General features: G+C 40.8%; 1 protein-coding gene across 1 annotated transcript; it reads left to right on the plus strand.

Moving 5' to 3' along the window:
- Window positions 1–1040: 1040 nt before the first annotated feature.
- Window positions 1041–24451, plus strand: rfng (RFNG O-fucosylpeptide 3-beta-N-acetylglucosaminyltransferase). Its single transcript, XM_030078484.1, has 9 exons — window positions 1041–1447; window positions 4197–4793; window positions 15508–15556; window positions 16181–16283; window positions 17894–18047; window positions 19095–19180; window positions 21419–21584; window positions 22342–22427; window positions 22631–24451. The coding sequence occupies exons 2-9, from the start codon at window positions 4263–4265 to the stop codon at window positions 22704–22706; spliced, it is 1251 nt and encodes a 416-aa protein (XP_029934344.1). The 5' UTR covers window positions 1041–1447; window positions 4197–4262; the 3' UTR covers window positions 22707–24451.
- Window positions 24452–26266: the final 1815 nt, after the last annotated feature.

Genomic DNA, 26266 nt, shown 5'->3' on the forward strand with positions numbered 1-26266 from the left:
AGAGAAGCTGCCAAAACCTGCAATGTTAATATCCTTTATGGTGTTTCTGTTTAACCTGTAATTTGTGGTAAAGACTGTTGTATAGCTTGCCCAACGGCTTTACTATTTTTCTTGCTTCTCTTTTTGCATAGCTGTTTTTTTTTTTGTTTTGTTTTTTTGTGATGTTTAAATGTATCTGTAAATGTAAATGTACTTCCTACTACACACCCGTGTTTATCGTCTTTGTTTTGCCTATATTCATCAATTTGTTGAAAAAAAAAAAATCCAGTCGTTGTAATGTCATTCTACTCTCATATAAAGGCGTGCACTTTTAAATAAAGACATGTGCGCCGGACAGCTATCAAATTTAACTGGCACGAGGTTTCCTTTCTTATTGTTTGTTTGTTTGTTTGTTTGTTTGTTTGTTTAAGCAGCGTTAAAGGGAATCCCTGCTCCAGCTCAGCACACAGTGTAGAGTTGAGGGAGCGTGGTGTTGGTGAGGCATGATCACATCAGGCAGAGGGCGCTGTGCTCCAGCTGCATGAGCTCACTTCACAGAAACAAATAATCACAGGACTGGAGAGGGAGAGCTGTGTCATTGAACAAGACTTAACTAGAGCACGACCGGAAAATAGGTTACATGGCCTTCATTATAATAGCATCAAACTTGTCACCGACGGGAGGATGCTATACGAACCAAATATTACCATTTTTGTACAATGTTTTTTACAGTGCACCTTGCACGGGTTTATGAGGCTGTGAATTCAAAAAATGAAAAGATGAGCTCCATCTTTATCGATCACTGTGGGGAAATTGCTCTAGATTCAGAGTAATGGGTGTTTGTTGTCTTTTTTTATTGGTGGCTGTAGCAAGAAAAGTACAATAAAGTACGGAAGAGGGTTACGGCCACACAAAAATAATAACAAATGAGTTATGAGATGAATGTTAAAAAAAAAATTTAGAAGAGAAAACAATCCTAAAGGACTTTGATTTTAGACTCGCCGTAGTCACACGTTTTAACACCCATGAAACCTCTTCGTACCACCGAGCTTTTTATTTTGAAAGACGGGCTACATCCGGGCGTGCTATTTTGTTATTCTGGCAGGCTTAACAGTGCTGCCTGAGTTTGAGTTGTATGAAGAGTATTTTTCTACAAGCAGATAGGTTGCAATTGAGAATAAGGTTGTGCTGGTATTATTCTTTTGTTAAATATTCTGTGAATAGCCAATGCGACCAATAATGTGATGTAGAGGGAGAGGCAAAGGAGCAGAGAACAGCGCTGGAGGTTTAAAGTCACGGAGGAACAAAAAAGAAAGAGCCAGCCGAGCAGAGCATTAATTATACAGCTCTGTCTTTGCATCCGACCTGCCGTTCGTCGACCTGTTTTCTTTCAGCAAAGTCTTTTCTGGTGGACATACAAGTATGATAATGGAAAAAAGACGGTACATTTGTCGCCTGGTATTTCATGGTAAGTTCTGGCTGGTGTGTAGGCACGATACGTGCCGTTCCCGTGTACTTGGAACGCAACGCCAAATTTCATTACAAAATCTTGCAGTTTAAATGTAGTTTTTGTTGTCGGCGCTTGTTCACATCGGGAAGAAACAGTGTTAAAACTTTTCAGCACTCTTTATCGACCACTCGTTAATTCGGCGTAGATATAAATCAACACGTGGAACGTATTTTTAAAAATCTGTCAACTTATACCCTATTGGCATGCTGTTCTCACATTCTTCTACCAAAATAGCGTTTAACGTTCAAAGCCGCAGCGAGTGTGTGAACCAGTTAAAAAAGCTGACATTTTACTGAAGTAGGAGCTGCTTGGTGAATTAAAATGTATGCCGAATTGAAGAGTGGGTTATACTGTCTCCATCCTCATATTTTTTCAAATATATTTTAATGAATAACTACCTTTGTCAGTAAGTAAAAACCCATTGAATACAAAGTTTGAATAAAGTTTGGTGCGGGTCACAGGACAACGGCGCATACTGCACGTTGTTATGAAATAATATCAGAGATTGCAGTAAAACAGCTAAGGAGAGCAGCCTGTAGCAAGATTGTAGTGGTGTCTAGAAAAGTTGAAAAATGGCATGAATGTAATGAATTTATCTCAGTAAGGGAATGCTGAGCTGGTCGGGCTACTGCATACCAGAGCAGGGAAATGGGTCCTTCAAGTGACATTTAAACAGGCCTTTACACTGTGATGGAAACTGCACCTATTTATTGGTTTAAATTACAATTTGGTGCATATCTATACAGAAGTCATGATATGGAGACTTGAGAACTTGAGAGCCTCCTCTGCTCTTATCATGGTGAAGATAATGCCCTGCTGCCTCTACAGTGCATTAACATTAGGTCATCAATAGGTTTTTTTGTCCTGGGGGGAACAAAAGTGTAGCTCATATAGATCAATATAAATCTATATAAATCTATTACAACATGAAATATGTCTTAACCCCATCATTCTTGGCAGAATCTGATGCTCTTGTGCCAAAATCGGTCTGAGCCCAACAGTTGGGCCAATGGAAATGAAAATGAATCCTTATAGTTACTGTAAGGATTCATTTTCATTTCCATTGGCTTTAACTTGCCATTGCCATCTGTTAGATCAGTAACGATGATGTGATAATTAATTGCTCCTCAAATGAAAATCCTCTTTCCTCTTGCCCCCCACCCTCCAGAGAGGGGTCAGATATGGAGCTACAGAACAGTATCCATCCCTGGAGCCTGCTGTCTTTAACCCAGGCTGTCCAGTTTGAAGGACAGTATCTTTATCTGTTAGCTGAGATGTCACCACTCTCCTGGAAATAGCCGCAAACAGGAAACCTGGCTTCATTCTGGATTGAGATTTGGTTCTCAGATGTGACTCATGAAGCTTTTTGGCAAATTGCTCCCTGTGACTAATGACTTTCCAAGAGCGGACAAGTCTGAATGGTCCCACCACGTCAGCAGTAATTGGTGGTTATTAGAAATGTAGTGTCTGCCTATACATGCTGAGGACGGGGCTGAGTAAGACTGCAGTTTGGGGAATAAAGAGGGCGCTTGTGTGGAGGGAACAAACCTCTATCACAACCAGATGTTTGGAGGCATTATTTTTTGAGGGTCATCGGCAGGTGGTTCCTGAAGGGGGGTTCATAAGGGCACGATTAGGGGGGGTCCTTGAAGAACAAATAAACAAAAATTGGCATTAGTTTAATTTGATTTAATTTGCTGGACACCAAGAAAATGTGAAGCAGTTAATACTCATTAAAGTTTTCACTCCCTCGACTGTTATGTCTCCACTTTTATCAGAGACAGCTGTGCAGTTCTCAAATAAAGGGCTGTGAAGCAGTTCATGGATTTATTGACCTGCACTGGCAACTGCAAGAATGGCAGCATTGTTTGGCTTATGGTGGCATGGAGCTGATATGAATAAACAGGGGGCAACTGGGCTACATGATAAGCTAAAGACTTGTTCAGGATGGGGAAAAAAAAATCATCCCTTCAGTTACAAATCAAGATTTTTTTGTTATGACATTTTTTTACATCACCATGCTGACCCTGAATTAGTACTTTGTTCTTGTCTTAGACATTTTTATTTTCTCCAAGGTGGAAAAAATTGCATATATCAAATTAGCACCCAAGCATCATAAATTCTACATTGAATTGGGCGGTTCCTGGTGATTCCCATCCCTTGCATGATTATACAGTTTGTTTGTTTGTTTTTTTGTTTTTTGAAAACGAACCACCCCAATAATTATTTTTGCACAAAAAAATAAGATTAAGTATGGTTTCAGCAATGATGACGCACAGTCTACTGAGCTTGTAGTAATGTCACAGTTTTACAAAGAAGCAGATGCAGATGCAGGTTATATAAACAAACCATAAATCCAAGCATGCATGCACATTTTATAGACCACTGGTTTGGTTTACTTTGTCTCACCAATAATGGCAAAGGAGCCAATTACCTGTCTGTGTCTAATGTGAAACTCTTTGTCTTTGTTGAAATTGGTTGATTAACAAAATAACGTTGTCCATTTCATGTGGTCCCCTCACGAATGTTGAACTTTGCCTGAATAAATGGCTTGCTTATAGTGCTTTTTCCAAAAAAGCCATTTTCTGTATGCCTTATTGCTGTTCCCCAAGTATTTCAGTGTAATAAAGATGCTTTTTGAAAATGATACAAAATACCACTGAGAGAACATGTCCTATGTTATTGAATCTTTTACTATGTTCTGCAGGTTTCCAAATGATGTGGTGAAGATGGGACACGGTGGCATGGGAAGTGAAGCCAGCCCTGGAGGCTGATGAGACCCATCTGTTGGCCAATCAGGATGCACATAGCTTCGGTGGGCGTCAACAAGCTCTGCTTCCTGTTGTCCCTTGCATTCTGCGGCCTCCTGCTGCTACTCATCCCTGCTCTTCAGCCCCCGGCACGCCAGGGGGACCTGCCTCAGCCCCGACCCGATGTCAGGCCTGCACGGGCAGCCACAGGCTCAGTCAACACCCAGCCGCACCCTGACAGTCTGGTGTCCATCCATTCTGGGGACACAGTATTGGCCTCGGGGCTGAATGGGAGCTCAGTGGGGCAAGGGAGCCCCATAGAGGCTGAAGGCACTAAGAGCAGGGACCAGGGTTCCAGGAAGGGCACAAACTCTCACAGGAGCCCAGAAGCAGGCACCCTCCCTGGGGGAAAGGGTGTTGGACCTCCAGGGTCTAGGTCACGGGACCCATTGGAGCTGAAGGACATATTTATTGCAGTGAAGACTACCAGAAAGTACCACAAGTCCAGGCTGGAGCTGCTGTTTCAGACATGGGTATCCCGAGCCAAAGAACAAGTAAGGAGAGATGGAGTGATTTGATGTGGGGGATGTTGGGGATGGGAACAGCACATTGCTCTAAATGTCACCTGGATTAGCCCCTTTTTGCTGTAAACCATGATATTTAAGTGCTAATTAATGGTAAACAGACATTCAGCTTCCAGTTTAGACCACTTACTTTTCCTCTCTGGGTTGTAATTTGTTCAGATATCACTTCTCCTCCTGACTTTAGTGCAGCACTAACATGACACGCAAAGATCCGGCCCTCAGACAAAACACTTTGACGGCGGTGACACACCTTATTAAGATTACTCATCAGCAACCCTTGTTTGGACAGCCTGTAATTGATATACTGGATGTAGAGCTGTTTTAATTACATCAGACATACATGAAGCACGTCTGGTGCCATGATGAGGGTCCATTGGGGAATCCATTGTGCACATTTAATGTCTAAACAACCAGAATAAAGAGTCTGATCAGACTGATGCAACTGATGTTAATACTAATATGTGACTGCTAACACAAGCTTTTACTAGCTAGTGTAAGCTAGCTAGTGTGCTAACTAGAAGTGTAAACTCTTTGAAACCAAGGAGCCTGTGGGCGGGCTTGTATTTTGAAAGGTTTGTATTTAACCCTCTGAGTAGAATTCACTTAATTTCTTTGTCTTTTGAAATTTTTGATCATTTTCATCTAAGATTTTTACTTTTTTTGGTAATTTTGTGGTAATTTTATGTATTCATTTGTTTATCGCAATTTCTTTTTGATGATTTCATGATCATATAATCAGTTTTCTGTCACTTTTTGAAAAAAACTTTTTGTTTGTGCTAATTTTCATTTTAAAACTTATTTTCCGGTAATTTTTTGTCTAATTTTCCAATGATTTTCTTGTCAGTTTTTAAAATTAATTACTGCTTATTTTGGGGTAATTTCTTGCTTATTTTCTTATTGTCCTTTTTTCCTTGTTATTGAAAGAGATCAAGTGAATTTGCTCAGGTTTCAAAGGGTTAACATTAAGAATGAAGATACTATAACTGTGTTAGCTTATGAACAAGCCAACATCATCTAAATGCAAAATAAGTAATGAGTGATTCATATGACAGATTTTGAAATTTATGAAAGCTGATAGGCCTTAGTGAAAAATAACTCTGAAGTTAAGTATGTCTGTTCAGTTATGTTAAGATGGACAAAGTAAATATGCAGGTAGCCATTAACAGCCATCATTGCCAATTGAGGAAAGCGATTGTTCATCACATGAAAGCCCTGTTGAGTGTATATGCTTGAAAAAGTAAAGACATCAGCTCAACACACTGACAGCAGGACATAACACTCGGACCACATCTTCAGAAAAACACAACCAGCTTTCGTATAAACACATTCCTCCACCATGTAGTGACCCCTGTGGTGACCGTGTGAGCAGAGTGCAGCAACAACAGAGCCTCCAGACCATTTTGAGTCCATTGCCTGTGGTTTAGACTCAATAGTTTGTACAGCCTTGTTAATGCCAATGACTTTGGGTCAGCTCTGTTGCTGTCTGTGGTTGTTTGTATCATTTTTAGGGTGTTGCCATATCTCCTCCAGAGATTTCTCACTAACTTGGTTAGAAGCCTGCCCTTGTCGACATTCAGTGGAGACACCAAAACATTTATAGGAGAATAAATCTTGACCTCACCCCACATCTCTCATCTCGTCATCCTCTAGATGACTGATGTGTGGGTTAAACTCTACAAAATCCCTTCCATTTGCACATTTGACCTCCCAGCTTTTAGTTGTCTCTCTGGTCTTGCACTCGTCGCTCTGGGTAACGGTATCAAACTAGGTGCCTAAAAGCTAAGTGTTTGTTAGCCTGCTCCATCAGGGGACCCTGGCCTGGGCCTCGGGGGAGGACGTTCCACAGCAATCTGAGACTGGGAGACACATGTGCTAAAACACTTTGTAGTGTTTGTTCTCTCACTGCAGTAATCTCTCCTCCACCTCCCTTAGATAGGGTGGTTGGTGCTGGTCAGAGGGAATGGGTGAGTAGGCGGCACAACAGCCAAATGGACTCAGATGGTATTTTTCTTTGGGTTGTGAAGTGCCAAGTTGAAAATGCCAAATAGAATGGGAAAATGTTGCTATAGCTTCTTCAAATATCACAAAAAAAGTTATGTTCCTGTTAAGGAGGTCATTTTTTCCATTTTGTCCCCCACCTGATGAAATCAGCGAAGTGGGGACTATGAATCGATGTTTGGCTGTCTGGCTGTCCAGCCCTTTGTCACAGTGGTGTAACTTCCAAATGGACGCTTGGATTTCCACAAAATGTGTTGGAGGGTTGGTCAAGGGCCAAGGATGAAGTGCCTAACTTTTCATATCCGCTTGCAAAATGGGGCATAGTAGTGGATGTGGCATACTGCAAAAAATAACTGGTTTGTCCTGGGCTACAGAACTACATATTAACTTCTCACAGTGTCAGGGCTTTGAGGAATAATCAACATTGGTTAATTTCATATTTATTTTCATGGCTATAGTTACGCAATTTGCATAACTGCTAATGCTACAGGTGCTACTGACACGCTTTTTGATTGGTTTGCCCTGCCCTTACCCCTACATGAGCCAGCAGGTCTAAATGGAGCACTCCCATTGTCTCCCAAGGGGGGCTTTGGCTGACGCATGGCCAAGCCCACTGCTGGCTGTTATTATTACAGACTCTACACCAGAGGTATTTGCTTTCTGGAGTTTAGTTAATTTGTTTGTTTATCTGTTCATCTCATATCATTTAAGGTGAATGAAAAGCTTTCTGCCCACATGTATACATTTCCATTGTGGCTGTATGGCCATTACTTAATACATTGGCATAGTGTCAAGTGCATTTCTTGGCTTCTTCTGCAAACAGCATGAAATAAGGCCAGAGCTGGCAACAAAGAACAATACCAACTTGCCCACTCACACCAGCTCCTTGTTGCACAGTTATACTTTCCATGCTATTCAGCCATGCAACATGAGGTGGCCTCCTTTTACATCTGTTGATTTTCAACATGCCTGACACCCTCACACTTCTTGAGGGTCAAGTCCATGCCAAGGAAAGCCAGAGTAACCCATGTCTTAAGTGCCACCTGTGAAGTTTTAAGTAGCCAAGATGGAAAGGACTGTGACTCGCTCTGTTCTGGGAGCCATTAAAAGCGATCAGTAGTACGTCCGGCTGTCAGACAAAGAAGCCTCAGTGTTCAGGGATTTAACTGGAGAAACACTCTGTCCCACTTTACCCCGGAAACGCCGTAGCTGGAGGTGATGGAGAAGCCCTGCCAGTTCAATTTGTGGTTCTAGTACCAAGAACCTGTCTCATAATGGTTTAAGAAGAGAGCTTTTAGAAAGTGTGTGCTTGCTTTGTGGAAAGTGTCGACATTAAGAAGCCATTTGCTCCCAAATGTTTTGAGGTCATTACAGGCCTATTGGCATGGTTATTTTAGTGCTCTCAGGTCAATAAAGTCTAGCCACTTGGATTTATGAGTGTCCATAAAAGTAAAAGCTGCTCTTTTCCAAATGTATGGAGTACAAATGTGTTGGTCTCAGTTGTTACGTAAGTAAGGTAGTAGTCCAGGTTCCATTGGAGTAAATACGGTATTTTACAAATGATAAATAGAGTGGGACAGTAGTTGTTTTTTGTTTTTTGATAGAAGCTCAAGGTCAAGGACCACCTGCCTTATTTCATGAGCTGTGAAGTTTAAAGCATGCCCACTGGGTTTACTTGGCCTTGTAAAGCTTTGAAAAGTTTGGGAATGCATGCCTTTCCCCGGTACAGTTTGAATGCTAATTTTATGCAGGGCTCACTTTAAGTCCTAATACATAAAGAACTTGGAATGAAGAAAACAATGAAGGGGTCCACCTTAATGTGGTAACTGTTCCCAGAAGACCTGTATATGTGGAGGTTACCTTACAGAAAGTGACTGCATTAATCATACTTTGTTTGTAATACTGATTTAAAAATTTATCTCTGGCTAATGCATTAGATAAGACTGTCCAAGTGTTGCACAGCCTTTTGAAATGGAGCCAGGTTGATGTAATGTGGTAGCAATGAATCACTGTAAACCCCCGAGTCTTAGATTAAGGGCAGTTGATGGCAGTTATACAAGTTATTCCCTTGGCAAGAAGAGTCATTTATTTCCAACGTGGATGTTTAGACATTTCAGATGCTCTGATTGGAGAGTGGCCCAGCTTACATGAGTTAACTCCTCTTCTGAGCATGCATACGTGGTATGAGTTCACGGTTTTACATTTAATCCAGGATTTGTATGGTTTGCCTCTCTGCAAGCAAACTAGTGCACTGTCCACACTAGGGTTCAAGCAAGATGGGTTTTTGAAGGTAGTTCATATGTGACACTTGAGTTGACCTCTGAGATAACATTTAACTGCTCGTTAAAGAAAGCTTCAATCCAGATAGCTTTGCAGGCTTAGGTAGATGTAACCATATATACTGATTAGTTAGTTACAGTTACTTGTGTCAAAGCTAGCAAGAGACTTTAAAACCACACTGAAGAAATCAGCAGCACAACAAATCACATCTGGTAGATTCATCATCCTCTAAACTTTCTCATTCATCAGTTTGTCTTTAAAATCCCAATATGAACGCTCATACAGGCTTGGATTCTTCACCTTAGTCTTTCCCCGTCTGTTGTTTTGTGTTTACCCTGAATTTTCTGACAGGTAGACCTGTGCTGGGAATTCTCACAAACTCTGTGCACCGCATCAAAAAACAGAACAGGTGTGTCCGTCAACACCAGGTCAAAGCAAGCGTCAGTGTCAGGTATTTGACAGATGTGAATAATGTGAACAGATGCACAGTTTAATGTGGAAAAGATAGAATTTACTGCGTGATGCCCTGATGTTGCACATGTTGTATGAACCCAGTGTCATGGTCGGAGGAAATTAAACTTGATAGCAACAAAGCAGCACCACAACCATACGGTATGTGTTTTACGGTTGAATCCTCCTTCAAGGCAGGAAGATACAGGTTTCATTGAAGGTTCAACTGAATGAACTGTTGTAGCTGTTAAAAATGAGGAACCTCCATCAGAGGTGAATGATTACTATTATTAACAAAAGGTTAATACTGGCCCAATATATTCTCAACCTAAAACAACTGCCTAAAATATTGGCCTAACCTTAGTGCACACAGATTGCAGTGTCCTATGCTAAGTCTGACAAAGATGACTCAAAAGATATGTCTGCCAACACACACACACACACAGAAAGCAGTGGTATGCCATCAGTCACAAGACTGTCAGCCTGACAGGAAGGGAGGCGGGAGGACAAAGACAGACAGAACAGATGAGAGAATTTGAAAGCTGAGGATGAAAGATGAAGATGGAGAGATGCATTAGCTGCATGCAGAGAGAGACAGAGCTCAGCTCATTTCAGAGCTCATGTTTGACTTGACCTCCATATTGCAACGGTTCTGGTACCAGATCACAGGTTTGATTTGTTTTGTATTGTTTTGACCTTGATAAGGCTAATTTCTGGTACTGTACAGGCTTATGAAGGGATCAGACTGTAAACCCATAAATCCGTTTTTTTTTTTTGTTTTTTTTTTTTTGTGCCAGTTTACTGGGATCAGGGTTGCAGTGGCAACAGGTCAAGCTCATCAGCCCAAATATAATTCTCCCCAGCAGCTTTCTTTAGCTCTTTGTCTTTGGAATGCTTGGAGAAGTAGTGCCTCCAGAATCCTGGGTCTGCCATGGGGTCACCTCCTACCTTATGTACCCTGCCCACTTTTGCCGTTGTCTTTGTATTTTTTTTATTTTTGGACTTCATAGCAAAGGTATCAGCTAGAGTGGATAAATTCCTAACCAAATAAACAATGATAGAGCCCTTTGATTTCCACGATGCAGAAAACACAGATGGGATTGCTTGATCATGAAAACTGAATCAACTGTAAGAGTATCACAGAATTTGTCAAAATGTCTGTGTAGTTTATAAAAATTGGTCGGTTTTCCACACCATACGCCAATTGAACTGCAAAAAGCTATACTGAGAGTCTCTGCCGTGTTTTGGTGTAATTTATGTGCATGCTGTGTTTGACCGAGGACAGGGCTCAGCTGCTCTTCCACACACACACACACACACACACACACACACACACACACACACAGGGGCACCATGCTAGAATGACGAGCTCTTCACTTCAACAAACTCAGCAGTGCAACCCCATCTGCAGTTTTATAACTACTGAAGCACTTTCTTTGATTAAAAAAAAACCTACAATGTTGTGTTACAAACTCATTGATATTCAATAAGTTTGGAATATTTTCTTATTTAGTTGATGAAAATTAATTTATCCACTTCATGATTAGCCATTTTTTGATGACTGCTGCTTAACCCCTTAATGCTCTAATGGACTAGTGGATCTGGCTGACATACTGTCGTTCAGATGCTGTAGAGGGCTCAGTCTTAAAACTAGAGTGAACAAACCTGTTCCATATGAAACTAGATGACCTACGGCCTTGACATCCATTGATGTCAAGCATGATGTCAGTCATGCTATGCTACATTGCTGGCAAGGGGGCAAAATATCGCTCTGAAGTTCAACTAAATTTTACAAGGGGAACAACTAGCCTGGCCATTTTCCTGGCTATTAGAGATATCCGAATGAAAATGGGTTCTATGGGCACCCAGGCTCCTCCATGTACAGACATGCCCACTTCATACTAATGCCATGCAGTTTGGGCCACAAACCATGCAGTACAAATGTGTTCTTTTGGCCTGTTGTAAAACGGTATATTTCTGCATACTGGGGCCTAAACAGTCTTGGAGCTGCATCAATTGGGTTTGACTGGAAAGCTGAGACTGAATTCAATGAGCCACATTTGATTCATGTGTGATGATGTTTGCCCTCATAGTAGCCATTTCACTGTAGTGAGACCATTTGTTGAAACTTCACATTACTGTATAAAATGGCCTGTAGTGACCTCTAGGATAATCACAGCCTCATGAAACTTAACTACTAACCCTAACCCCAACCCTAAGCCTCCCAGTCCCAGGCATCAGGAGTTGCCATATGGTATCAAATGTCACCTGGCATCAATGTTGAGGGGTGTGGGTTTGCAAGGTCGAAATAGATAAATAACGAATGTAAGTAACTGACGCTCATACTTATGAAATTGGACAAGGAATAAATGACCCTAACCGATACCCTGACCCTAACACCTAACCCGCACCCTAACACTTATCCCTAACCCTAACCTTTACCCCATCCTTACCCTAAACCTAACCTTAAATCTCTGACCGTTGCAATAGCATTGGGGGGACAGGGGAGGGGTCGCAGAGTTGTCGGATCTACAACTGTCACCAAGGGCCCTATCTCCCCAACAACCCCATAGTACCTTCCGACAATGCATGTAGCTTATCTGACAGGACTTAGGGACCCAATTTGTTGCAACATGTCAAGACTAAGGGGATGCCTAGGACTGGGAGCTCCCGCCTCCCAGTCCTAGGCATCGGGGTTTGCCAGTGGCTTCACATGAAGGGAGTGCTCACTCTAGGCCATTCATATCGTATCCAAGCACGTTTGACCCCAAAGCCTGGATTATTTGACTAGTTAGATTGCTTGGTACCGTGCTTGAATATACACTTCCTCAGCTCTGGCACGGTTGGAGAAGGTGTGCTTCAGCACGGTACAGGCGTTCATGCACGAGCACATGCACGTCACTGACATGGGCCAGTGCCTTTTCTCTCGAAAACTCAACTCACAAGCTACCCATACTGTGGAAATTGGAGATGGGGTTGGTGTGAGATATCGAGTGCATTGTTCCTAAAACCTAACAACATTGCGTTGCGCAGAAACCCGTCTATGTATAAACTATGGCATGGCCGTATCAGCAAAAATAAATGATTAATTTCTGTGCAATTTTTGACCTAGTGCTGATCATTTACCAGATAAAGCATGCCAGTGTTAGCTTTTTGGCTAACTAATCATAGAATCTGGGCAGCTATCAGTGTTATTGTAAACATGTCTGATTGTCACACTAGGGAATATATCTACTGTAAACTAAGCATAAGCATGGGTTGTTTTTCTAAATGAACCTGCTGTCTAGTTAGCTTCATAACAAAGCCAACAGTTTGTTTTAAGTGAATCGTGCTGACCATTTTCCAGCTACAACCACTGGGACCTGGTTTTCATGCCGGCACAGAGCAAGTGCAGTGACCTAGCACCGGCCAAGTGGTAATTTCATTGGGCGCAAGCAGATTTTTTTCTGCCTGTGTAAGTGGTAATTTCGTGGTTCAACATGACATCATTGCACTAAAATGGGTGGGGGAACTCACGAGAGGGGAGTGACAATACAGGCAGGGCAGTGCGGTTTTGGTATCAAAAGTTCTGCTTGTGCCTCCGTATAATCAAACCATGTGTCCCGTGCAGGCACTGGCGGTCTGTGCTATTTTCATGGCATTAGTTTGTAAGGCAAACTCAAAAAGACCTCAACAAAGTTATATCAACTCCATTTATGTAAAGTGTGCTTGGAGAGCGGGGAGCAAACCCAGCACACGTCTTTTATCTTGTTGGCGATGCATTAACACAGTGCAGTGACATATAAGAGAAGGGAAGGCCTGCACTTGCATATGGTGCAGAAATTGTGGTTAGTGCTGTACTGCTGCATATGCCCTTTAACTCAAACTAAGGTTAATGTCACATGACACCTGCCACCCATACAAGAGCCTTGTATTTGGACATACATTATAAATATTTTGCATATAAACATTTTGTTTTCAATTTCATAATAATAATAATAATAATAATAATATTAATAAGAAGAAGATAATAGCCACCAACAACTACTGTTACTGCTACTACTATCATCATTATTGTAATTATCTTTCTATGATTAGATAGATAGATAGATAGATTTTATTGTCATTGCACAATCATATACGTATAATAATGCAATGAAATTAGGGCTCAGTCCTTTCGGTGCAGGGGAGAATAGAAAGCATTGTGCATTCTGCTAGTTGAATAGCCAAGTCCAGTAATAGATGGCTGCAGCCATGTCTCTGATATCAGAAAAAATGCAACAGTCACGGAAACACTTGTTATTATTCTATGTTATTCTATTCTATAATTATTATTTTATGTATTTGTTTATTTATTCATCTTGTTTGTTCTTTTTTCCTCCTATTTTTCCCTGAGTGCCAAAGACCTTTCCTTTTTTTTTTTTTTTTTTTTTGATAATCTACATAAGCACACCAGGCAAAAGGCTTTGAGTTTATGCATTTGTATACATGCCTTAAACAAACTATTGCCTTTCCGTACTGGGAATAGTGGCATTATTATGTGCATGATAGCAAGTCAGATATAACTAAAAGAATGCAGCATTTTAATCACTGGAGTGAAACAAACTGCAGGCAGCCAGCAGAATAATGGAGACATGGTTTTATTGTGCATATTGACACATGTGGTTATTGTGTAAACCATTGTCTTCTAGCTTAAAGCAGTCATTACAGAGAAAACAAGGATTTCATTATCCTCACAAATGTGAATTCAGGGACAAGGGAATGAAAGGAGCTGATTAGATTGGCTATGACTGATTCCAGCTCTCTGCCACAACCACTGATAATTTAATCGTCCTCATCCAACCCTTTGTACCGCTGCAGCACCACTACAACAAGGCCTCCAGTCACAGAATTACCAAAACTCTGTTCACACTGAAGTGAGTGAGCTGCATACACTCATGCCATCGCTTGCACTTGCCCTTTGAATCCTGAAATAGAGCTCAGAATGTTCTGGAGTAGAGACGAAGGCTAATGACAAGACAGTTTATTGTGTCTCACTGACCTCAATTACTTAATTTTTCTAGCCTGGGCATCAGGTTTTGAGGAATTCACATGAAAAGGCAAAAAAAAAAAAAAAAAAAAATCTCGACGGGTCTGACTATGTGAAATGGAAAAGGTGAAGGTTGCAAATCATATAATGCATAAGACAAGACATTTGTAAATATTGCTAGAAACTGCAAGCATTTCAATCCAAATAATGGACACAAAAATAAGCTTTTTAAGGCTAAGTTGGAATGTGTTTGAGGCTTTGCGGAGCTTGAAATGTGTTGCACTGCTCATTGCAGGGGGGGGGCAAGAAATTGTAGCTTCAAAGTGTTTAGCAGTCTGTGGTCTCAGTCCATGGCTGCTGGAAAGTGCGACTGACTTGCGCTGTGTTTTTTGTCTGCCATTTTTCTGAGTGTCTCTGTAGTCTCAGCTCTCTTGGAAAAGAGATCTCATCTTGTTTACTTATTCAATTAAAGATAAACAACCAGCTGCTACTGCGTATTCTGTCTGATGTGAGCATTAACTGATAGTTTTGCAGGCCAACTGTTCTCTGCTGGTGCTCTCAATCCATTTCTCTTTTCCATTTACATCTGTTTCTCATTCACTCTTGGTGCGTGTGTGCGTGCATGCGTGCGTGCATGCTTGTGTGTGTGCGTGTGTTTGTTTGTGTCTCATTTACCCCCTCTCCCCCCCTCTTTCTCTGTGTACCATGTCTGCACACATTTACTCACATCAGCTAGGAAAACAATGGAACAGTTCATGATGCCCTTGGAAGTGTGTGTGTGTGTGTGTGTGTGTGTGTGTGTGTGTGTGTGTGTGTGTGTGTGTGTGTGTGTGTGTGTGTGTGTGTGTGTGTGTGTGTGTGTGTGTGTGTGTGTGTGTGTGTGTGTGTGTGTGTGTGTGTGTGTGTGTGTGTGTGTGTGTGCTAACAGTATGTCTTTGTCTGTTTCAGACTTACATTTTCACTGATGGAGAAGATAAGGAGTTGCGTAAGAGAGCAGGTAAGAAGAGGCTAGAAGACTGAATGCAGGCCTATGTAGTTCTAATAGGAAGACTGATTAAATATCAACTGTCACTTCTTGTATCTTTATGCAGCCATATGCTTATTTTGGTGTACTGAAAGAGAAAATTGAATTACATGATACATTAGTAGTCCTTGTGGGGAAATTGATTTGTTACAACAAATAATGACATACAGATAAGGTTATTGAAAGTAACACACCTAGAAATCACACATGCTCAGAGTATTCAAAATGTTAAAAGTAAATGTGTAATAACACACAGCATCACTGGATTTACAGGTTGAAGTGGATGTTCAAGTGCATGTTATTAGCATAATGGGATCACAGTTAAACAGAGACAGGTTCAGACAGGCCAGCATGCACTGCAGCTACTCACACCAAGTAGAATATGTGTGACAGTAAAGATGTGTTTTTAGGTGTTACTTTTGCATAAAGAAATCCAAGAGAGTCCAAGTGTTAAAGGAATAGTTCACCCATTTACAAACATGGGATATTATTTAATTTCCCCTCCTAGCTGTTATGAAAGACATGGAGTTAATCTTCACGTAGACATGACACAGGGAGTGAAAATGAAGGTGATGCACTGTCCTGTCTCTTTCCCAGGTGCTAACATCATCAACACTAACTGCTCAGCAGCTCACACACGTCAGGCGCTCTGCTGCAAGATGTCAGTGGAGTACGACAAGTTCATTGAATCGCAGAAAAAGTAAGCATGTGCCATCTATACAGGCTATCAAATGATAAAATCAGAGTGAAACAGTTTGCTGTAGTTTACACTCGGAGCTGCCTGTTTTCTGCTTGCAGCTGTATAGTTTCACCTGTAAGTGCTAAATACAGGATTTTATTAGTCTCACATTTATTACTCTTCCATAAATGGAGAATAAAATTGTTTTAGTGTAGCTTTAACATCTCAAAATCTTCAACATGGCAGGATTAAAAGCAATGAATTTACACTTTAAGCTTTAAGGTAATTGAAAGACTCTTCTCAAGAACAACTGTAGTGGGAAAAAAAGCTAACAAATGACCATAAAATTACTCCAGACAACTTATTTCAAGTCAAATGATTGTACTGTGAGTCAAAAAGCATTAAATCTGCAGCTTTCAGGTTGCTTAATGTGCTCCTAATTGGTTTGTAATTCATAATCGTAAATGCAGTTTGTCACAGTTAGTTTTTAGTCCAAATAACAAAATGGACCTTGAAACAAATGCTGGGGATCACCTGGGTAATTATTGGCTTTGGCAGCAGAGGTTTTAAAAAGGCCCCAGGCTAATTTGCTATACACAAAAATCAAGCTGATACAGGACATGTGGTTACATTTTAGGGAGGCAGTCCTAACCTCAGTGCAACGTGTTTAGTTCACTGGCTAAAAATTGTTACATGTGGCACCTAAAAGTTAAACAGAGAGTGAGAATGCCTGTTGAAACACTGAGATTTTAAACTGCATTGATTGTTTATTTTTAGTATATTATAGTGTACTTGTATGAATGACTTTGGTACTTCTATGGGTTACATAGTCTATTAAATGATTATACAGTGTATTGGTTAATGTGCTTTGTTTTTTGTGGTTGTGTGTAATGTGCTTCTGACTCCTGTCCAGCGAGTACAGATTGTAAACTTATAGCTGGAGTCTGTCGTGCACTGTCCCTGTCAAACAAATTAAATAATTAAAAAAAAAAAAAACAAACATCTTGGCATTTTGGGTATCTTGTAAAATTTATAATACTATTTTAATGAGCTGTTGGAGCACGCTGTATGCTGTGATTCTAACATTTCTGACAGCATTTAACAGCAAAATCTGCTTGCTACTGTAGGGATGGTGTGTGAGTAAAATTTTAGATATAATGAAGTAAATACAGTATTGAAATGTTGGGGCTGTAGTGCAGTTTTTTAGCTTTCTAATACTTGGATTAGGCTCAGCCACATTCTTTTCCTTTGACCTCAGAATTGCTTTCCATGCAGACACACAACATCCCTGGTACATCCCAGCCAGAAAATAATCCCTGAAAGCAAAATTTTTTACAAACTACCATTAAACACCACTGACACAAATGTTAGCCAAAGCTGATATCTCTGTATTGAAGCTCGTGCTTCTATTTACCGCTGCCAGCATGCAGAGTTGCTTAGTGCAGCTTTCATTTTGCAGCCCTAGCTTGAACTCCATGTTGCTGACCTGTGTGTGTGTGTGTGTGTGTGTGTGTGTGTGTGTGTGTGTGTGTGTGTGTGTGTGTGTGTGTGTGTGTGTGTGTGTGTGTGTGTGTGTGTGTGTGTGTGTGTGTGTGTGTGTGTGTGTGTGTGTGTGTGTGCGCGTGCTGCAGGTGGTTCTGTCACATGGACGATGATAACTATGTGATCCTGCCCAGTCTGCTGCGGCTGCTTTCCTCCTACCACCACAGCCAGGATGTGTACTTGGGCCGGCCCAGTCTGGACCACCCCATCGAGGCTGCTGAGAGGGTCAAGAGTGACGGATCGGTCAGTCAGCTTACACCTTACACCATTGATCTGTCTCTGCAGTTCTTGACTAATCAACTTACTGCTGGTTGGCATAATCCTTCACCTTATTTATTTGATTCCCATTTCCACCCCATTATTCAGTCTGAAGTTGCTATAGGTGGAGGGATCTGACTCCTGCTGGCCAGCTACTGTGTTTTCAGTCAACACAGTAGCTGCTTTAGCCAGTTTACAGTACTACTGCAAATCTGTCTAACTTAGCAACTTTAGCCACTTACAAATACATCAGGCCCTGTTGACACTTTGTGCTTTATATGCCAAGCCAATTTGTTGGTGAAAGGGTTCATAACAAATGCAAGAAGAGCTCCTTAATGGCAAAAAGCCAATGAGAAACATTTGGATGAAAGAGTCATTGGAGTCATAGCCTGATTCAACTGAGAAATCACAATTGAATTGAGAAACACCAAACCCACTGAATCACGCAAAAGCATTTTTTAAGTGAATGTGCGATTCACACATCTGGAACCAGGCTACGGATGGATTACAAAGTTCAAACTAGAAAGCGCTCAGTAGAGCACGTACCTCCACCACAACTATGCAGTTGTCACGATATGCAAGTTCCACATGTTGGGTATTTACAAAAAAGTAATTAACCCTCACTGCCACACCTTCTTTTGGCTAATCGGTAGGAAAAGTGAATCAGTTCTTTCTTGCCCCATGACCAACCTTTCCACACAATTTCATTCTAATCCGTTCACAATGTTTAGAAAACAGATAAACAGAATGGGGCAACAAGATAACCCCCATCCAACTCCTTTGCTGAAGGTAATAATATAGTTTTGATGTAGAGCTTTAGAAATAGTCATTTGTGACTGTTGGTAATTGAAACAATCATTTGTGATTGCTACAGCAAAATGTAGCTAATATCAAAATTCATTTTTCTGGTCCTTAATACATATTGACGTAACGTTTGTGACATTTTTGTGTTGCGATATATTGACTTTAGATATATAATCAGTTCTTATCTGCCCTTGCTTTGACTAACCTGCTAGTTTTTGCTCCTCCCAGGTATCCGTGAAGTTCTGGTTTGCAACAGGTGGAGCTGGTTTCTGTATCAGCCGCGGTCTGGCGCTGAAAATGAGCCCATGGGCCAGGTAAGTCTCTCCTCGTCTTTGTCCTGCTGGAACCTTTGGTCACTTCTATACCTTGGCTGTACGCTAAGCTGCATTTCACGCGACAAAAGATCAAATGAATCAACAGCCACCAATAATCTCAAACAAACCTTGGTGCAGGAAAGGACTTTCCACCAGCGTAAACCAACGCACAGAATCAGTATGAGCGTTTGTGGAACATCAAACTCTCAGCAGCTCTTGTGCCTGTTGTGTTCCTCATTTATAGTATGATTTTCCCACTGATCATTGAATTACATCCTTTGTGCATGATACCTTAATATCTGCAATTCAATTAGTAGATTCAGCTTACACTTCAAAAACCGTGGACATTTTGTTATGTCTCCAGTGCCGGTAACAGTTGTGGCCGTAGACGATTATGTTTTCGGGTTGTCCGTTCCATTCTTTTGAACACGATATCTGAGGAATGCCACGAGGGAATTTCTTCAAACTTGGCATAAACCTCCACTTGGACTCTAGGATGAAGTTATTAGATTTTGGTGGTTAGAGTTAATGGGTCAAGGTCACTGTGACCCCAAATAACACATTTTATGGCCATAACTCAACAATGCCTGCATTAATTATGACATAATGACAAACACACATACAAAATAGGATAAAATGATGAAGTGATGACATTTTATATTCACAAGGTCAAAGTTCAACTTCACTGTGACATTAAAATGTTCTGCAAAGACCCTTTTCTGGTCATTATTCAATGCCATAACTCATCGTTTTCACTTCACCTGCTCTGTCTGGATGACAACCAGGACAGGGGGCCTCCTGTTCCTCTGGTAGTCCACCACAAGCTCATTGGTTTTACTAATATTGAGCTTCAGGTAATTATTGTCACATCATATGATGAAGCTCTTTATCAGTCCTCTGCACTGTACATGTCAATGTCGTGATGACCTCTATTTCGTCAAAAAAATAACCTTACTACCTTTTTATTAAATTCCTTCAAAGTTTTCACCACAAATGAAAGTGAACAGACATGGATGTAAACTTGAGTAGAAGGCAGCACGCACACCACTTGCTTTGACTCTTGTGCTGTGCAGGGAGTCAAAGTCCCCAAAGATCTGATTCCAAAATAGAAGTCAGTTCAGAGCACTCCTGGTGAAGCTCTTGTTCTCACAACAAGGAAGGATTTAATGGACCAAACTTGGTGGATGTATTACATTCACATATAGAGTCACAAATACCTTTTTAACAATCCAAACTATCACTTTAAGCATTGGGGAAAGCGTAACAACTAGTAATGGCTGGCTAAGACGACGTAAATTATTCTCAGTTAATCACAGCAAATTTTTTATCCCAGTGGCACACCAGGCACAAACACTCTGAACTCTTATGACCAAGCAGGTGGGTCTTTGATAAAAGCGGTGCTGAGGAAGAGAGGGATTTCACCCTTTTTCACCTCTAATAAGAAACTCCAGTACAATCATTAAAAGAGGAGCATTTGACCCTCTTAATTTGGGGCTTTGATACTTACTTCCTGATACTAAAGTGAAAACATGCCGAGTTGGACTGAGTGAGAAATGCATTCCTCTTGGCTGGAAGCAAGAGGAGGAAGCTTCCTGCCAATCTCAACTCTTGGATGTGACATCAGAAGGTGGCTTACAGATCAACTTGGAGAGATGCACTCATACACTTTTGGGTATGTGTGGAAAAAAAACAGCATCCCGAGCTAGGAAAGAAAGATTTGGAGCAGATACTACCTTTTGCATCCACTTATTTGTGTGAAAGATCCTTTTCTGCGATCAAAACATAACATGAAACAGACTATCTCTGAAAAAGAGCCCAATTACTCCAGATGCCTTCCTGCCACCCAAAATGTATGTTATGTTCATTGGCACGGCCAAATGCCACGTTCATGTTACGCTGCCAGCTGTCACTTTTAATGGTCAAGGTTGCATTGTTAACATGGAAATGTCTATTTTTTTCTTCATCCATTGTAAAAATCATTTTATGGACCATTTTCTGTCTGGGTTGTGGATTTACAAACCCATGCCAAAGTAAATTTTCTGTTATGTGATGGATTCTGACAGTAAATAGACTTATTATTTATTTTAATTTCTGTTGATATTCATTGCCAAAAACAATTTTTACCAGAAGAGGGTACACGACTGCGAAAAATATCTTGATACACCACTAAAAAAAGTTTAGGAACTGTAGATCCAGGATGATCCTGACAGCTTAACATGTCTCCTCCTCCTCCTTCAGTTTGGGGAACTTCATCAGCACCGCGGAGAAGATCCGTCTACCTGATGACTGCACCATCGGCTACATCATCGAGGCCTTGCTGGAGGTGACGCTGACACACACACACTTCTTCCATTCCCACCTGGAGAACCTACAGAAGCTGCCCACCGACACGGTGCTGGACCAGGTCTGTGTGTGTGTGTGATTCTCTGTTCATCTGTGTGCTGCATAGGCGTGAGAGAGTTTGAGAAAATATGTGAGTGACTTTGATATGATTTGCTAGAAATTAGGGTTGGGGATGATATTTGCGCCAGTCACAGCCAGTCATGCCATCTACCTCAGACATGGTGGAGAATCCATCATATTAAATTGTTTAATTATGCTATGTAAATTCATTTAAAGTTACAATGAAATGCAGTATTACTTTTTCATCTTGTTAGTTAATTTTCCACATATAACAAAAAATATCCCCAAAAAATTCCACAGCAAAGAATTTATGTGTGAATTCTTCATTTGAAGTTAGAATGAAATGCAACATTTTTGATCATATATACATTTTTGGTAGATATGCTAGAGGTCAATTTGTAAAAATCTTTTTTTACTTTCTTTGTGCTTGACTTGCTCTATTTTTCATTGCAAAATCTTTTACTTCCTGGACAACAGTGTATCTAACTAGTGACTTCATTATGTGCCAATACAACTAAATAAAATTTCCAAACAATAATGCCATCACAAATTACTGACCTTTATTGCCCCTTTGCCCCATCCTCCCTCATCAATAAAACTGCCTTTGTCTTCAAAACTGGTATCCCATTGGTTTACATTTCTGAATGACTCCTTCTTATAATATGTTCTGCCCCAATATCTAAAATAAATAAAAAATAAATAAATAAGGAAGCAAGGAAAACGTTTTTTTCATTGGGTGTATATGTGTTTTGCAACAGGTGACTCTAAGCTACGGAGGATTTGAGAACAGAAGAAACGTGGTCAGTATTAAAGGAGGCTTTTCTCTGGCTGAGGACCCCTCAAGGTAAACACTGAACATCAGTTATTGACTTACAGTAATACTGACCCACGGCTCTTTCACACACAGCCGATTTTCCATGCCTCTGTTAAGCATTTCCGATCATGTTTAGGGTTAGACTGACTCTGCTCCTGTGAGAAAAGTTAATCTGTCATTGACTCCCTCTCTCTCTCTCACACACACTCTCCTGTCCCTTTCCTGTCCCTCAGGTTTAAAACGGTCCACTGCCTTCTGTACCCTGACACCGACTGGTGTCCGAAAATGAATCCTCGCCAGAAAAACTGAAACCCGCTCTGCCTTTATCCCTCAGCACTGATAGCCACTGTGCCCTTACGCTGCTTCACTCTGCCCAGTCCAGATAAAGATACCCTGCGCTCCGTCAGCTCCCTCAGCGGGACTTGCTTTACACCTGCTGTTTAGTGGATATTTTTCCTTTATATTTTATCCAGAAGTGCTTTTTTGCCATTCAAGTTGGCAAGCTAACTCGCCCTCCTGCTTATCTGGCTTCACGCACTGAGGTGTAAGTCAGCCAATGAGATGATTTCTGCCCTCAGTGCAGTTCTATCTCAAAGAAATGTTGATAAAAATAAAAGTCAGTGCCATGCTCTTCCTACTGAGCTACACACAACAGTTTCTAGCAGGTGATATGTGATTTCTTGGTTTCTGGCTTTCAGAAACTTGCTTCGTTTTATCACCAGCAGCAGACATGAACAAATGAAGCTGCCAGTAGTTTGCAGTTTGTTTCACACTTTTTCTTTTGCTGTTGTCATGTTATCCCATAGCATACAATTTAACATTTAATTCTCCATGCAGTATTGACTGAAGTGCATGAATGATGGTTAAAGGGATAGTTCACCCATTTTGAAAAATTAGGTAATATCAACGCCACACATTCTGTTAGACATCATCAAACTCAAACTTTACTACTTTAACAGTTTCAGTGGATTAAGGCAGTTATTTTTCAGAATGTTCGCTGGGGGGAAGTCCAATGAGAGGAATATAGCACAGCTACTGTCCTACATAACAGCTAGAACGGAAGTGAAATAATATCACACCTTTCAAAATGGGTGAAATATCCCTTTAAGGTACTTTGAAGAGGCTGAGTTGGATGAAATGATCTGTCTGGTTTCTTTTTCAAGCTTTTAATGAATTTGTTTGGCGTGGACAGCTTGTGGCCACTGCTTTCTCATGACACTCTCCAGCCAGTGTCGGTGCGTGTGCTTGTGTGCACACTCATTTTGCAGCCTCTAATGTAATTGCTCTGACAAAAGCACATTTTTAGACAAATTCCACTGCCTTTTGTCACCATGTCACCAACCAATCCCATGTTTACGGTTTTGCACTACTCGTGTTCACCTTGTCAGTACCTGTATGTTACCCTCTGTGCGTTACATGTCTCAGTGTTGGTGTAAATATGAGAGCAAACTTCAGTTTTTGTGTGTGCGCTACTGCTGTTGCTATTTTACAAAAAAATGTTGGAGGTAGAGCTGCTCTGGAGAAAGAAAGGCATGTTGAGTTAAACTTAAGTGGGCAGAGCCACAGTTTTTGTCAAGAGAAGGGCAAACGGTGGGAAAGGTGAAGCTTGGTAAGTTATCCAGGTTAAAACTAACTACATGAGCCTGTAGTTGTCTAAATATGCTAGTTAGCTCCCAAAATGACAAAAAAATAAAAAATAAAAAAAAATAACCATTGGTATTTTTATTTATATTTCATCAGAGCACCTTCCTAGTAATTCAAGACTGCTAAAACACTAAAAAAAACAACAATAACAATGGTTTGTCTCTGCCCATTGAGGTTTATTGCTACAAATGAGATTATTTCTGCCTTCGGATCAGCTCTGACCCAGAAAAAAAAAGTTTATATAAATCACCAGTCTACCTTTTTGCACAGAAAACTAGAATCCAAAATCCAGAGCATGTATGCCACTGCAGGTCAGTGGATGAAATGGACTCTTGTGTGTGTGTGTTTTTTCCCCTTACCACTGATGTATTATTTTGTTGTTTCAATAAGAATAAAACTTTTCTCTGTTATCAAGCGTTTGTGCACTGGGTTGTATATACTCTACAATTTATGCTATATTTAAATGTTAAGGCATGCTTTAGTTGTTTTAGAGAAGACCATATGTAACCAATGCTATAAACTGCAGCTAAGGAACAGTAAATTATATCCACTCTAATTGGAACAAAATGCCTGTCACATTTATAGCATCCCATCTCCACATCCTCCTGGAGACGGTCTGTAATCAATTTAAGCACTATTAGGCAAACGGATAAACTCTGAGGTAAAGGCTTGGAGGCATGTGTGATTTACTGCAGCTCAAGGGAAGGAACTGTGGATTTACTGCTGAGGCAAAGTCAGGGTTCATCACCTCCTGGGTGGGGGTGCATGATGAAGAGGATTCAGCGAGGATATGTGTGTGTGTGTGAGTGGCAGGGCGGGGGTAGGGGTAACAGCAGGATAGCAGAGGTTTACAGAGTTCACTGAAAATGCTGTGCACTACAAATCATCATCCTAAAGTGGGCCTGCAATCCACATAACTGGAATGAAGTTCTGTCATACATTTCTAAAAACCATTGGCTGGCCGATCACACCAACTGAGTGAATTTTACCCTAAAAATTAAGAAAAGCTGTGTAAAAAATAGCTGTTGGATATGCATGCACACACAAGGCAATATGTTCTGTAGGGGAGACCAGGGATGGTTGTGAAAGCGTCACTTTCACCAGTAAGGAATGACCTAAAAATCATGTGATCAGTTTCATGTGTGACCTTGCATGTGAAATTGCATGGCTGTGTGTAGAAATGTGCAAATTATATAGCCAAAACAGATTTTTTTTTTTTTTTTTTTAACAACTCTGTTTTGATCTGTTTAGAAGGCCCACTTATACTGTGGAAGTTAAAATCATGTACCTTGTGTTAGATTACAGAGTAGTTTTTTGGTTAAATTTGAGGCATTTTATCGATGAAAATTTCAAACCACCATGCCTTTTTAAAAATGTTACAATTCACCCTGTGATGACAACTAAACACACTTCTCTATCCTACTCCCAGCCAAGACAGAGGCTAGGGAGATAAACTGATACGCGTGTGCCTGCACCCATTCTTAATTCTGCACCAGGTGAGGTGAGGCAGGGAAAGACAGTACGGTCTGTTGCAACTCAGATTAAATGGATAACACACACACACACAAAACTTTTTTTGTTCACTGCTTAGCTGTTTTCTAAGAAAGCTCTTCTAAAGTTAAAAGGACCAGCACCGTCACGGACCAAATGCACACACAATGACACTGTTCTTCATTTAGCCTGTGCTGTAAATGTCCTCGAACAAAGCTCCTCATAAGTTTTTAAAGTATCAGCAACAGCTCATTATTGTGGATGCAGTCATTCTGAAAGTGATTCTAAAGTCACTGTTGAGTTCTTTTTGTCCTCAGTGAACCACAGGAAGATGCTGACGTGTTGGCACATGCACAATAAACTGATCTAGATGCATATTTTTTTGGTAGGGTCTCAATTTTAATTGTTCACTCCTGTTGTTAGGCTACAACTTACCCTAGTAGCAGGGCAGGTTGTAGCAGTGGAACTCCTTGGATTTGACATCAATTTAAGAATTCTGTGATGTAGTCGGAGAAAATGGAAACATTGCTGCTTGTAGTAGTCAAATATGGCTACTTGGTGTCAAAATTTGAGAGTTTTAACTCAAAACTTCTGCAAGTGGTGCTGAGACGGAAAGTGTTACAACCATCCCCGGTCTCCCCTACTGAACCACATGTATAAAAAATTCTCTGTATACTCTACAACCAGTTCCATAGACGGTACAGGCTGCTGTGCATTTGCATACATAGACAGCG

This window comes from Myripristis murdjan, chromosome 19, assembly GCF_902150065.1.
Source record: "Myripristis murdjan chromosome 19, fMyrMur1.1, whole genome shotgun sequence".
NCBI classification, from domain to species: domain Eukaryota; kingdom Metazoa; phylum Chordata; class Actinopteri; order Holocentriformes; family Holocentridae; genus Myripristis; species Myripristis murdjan.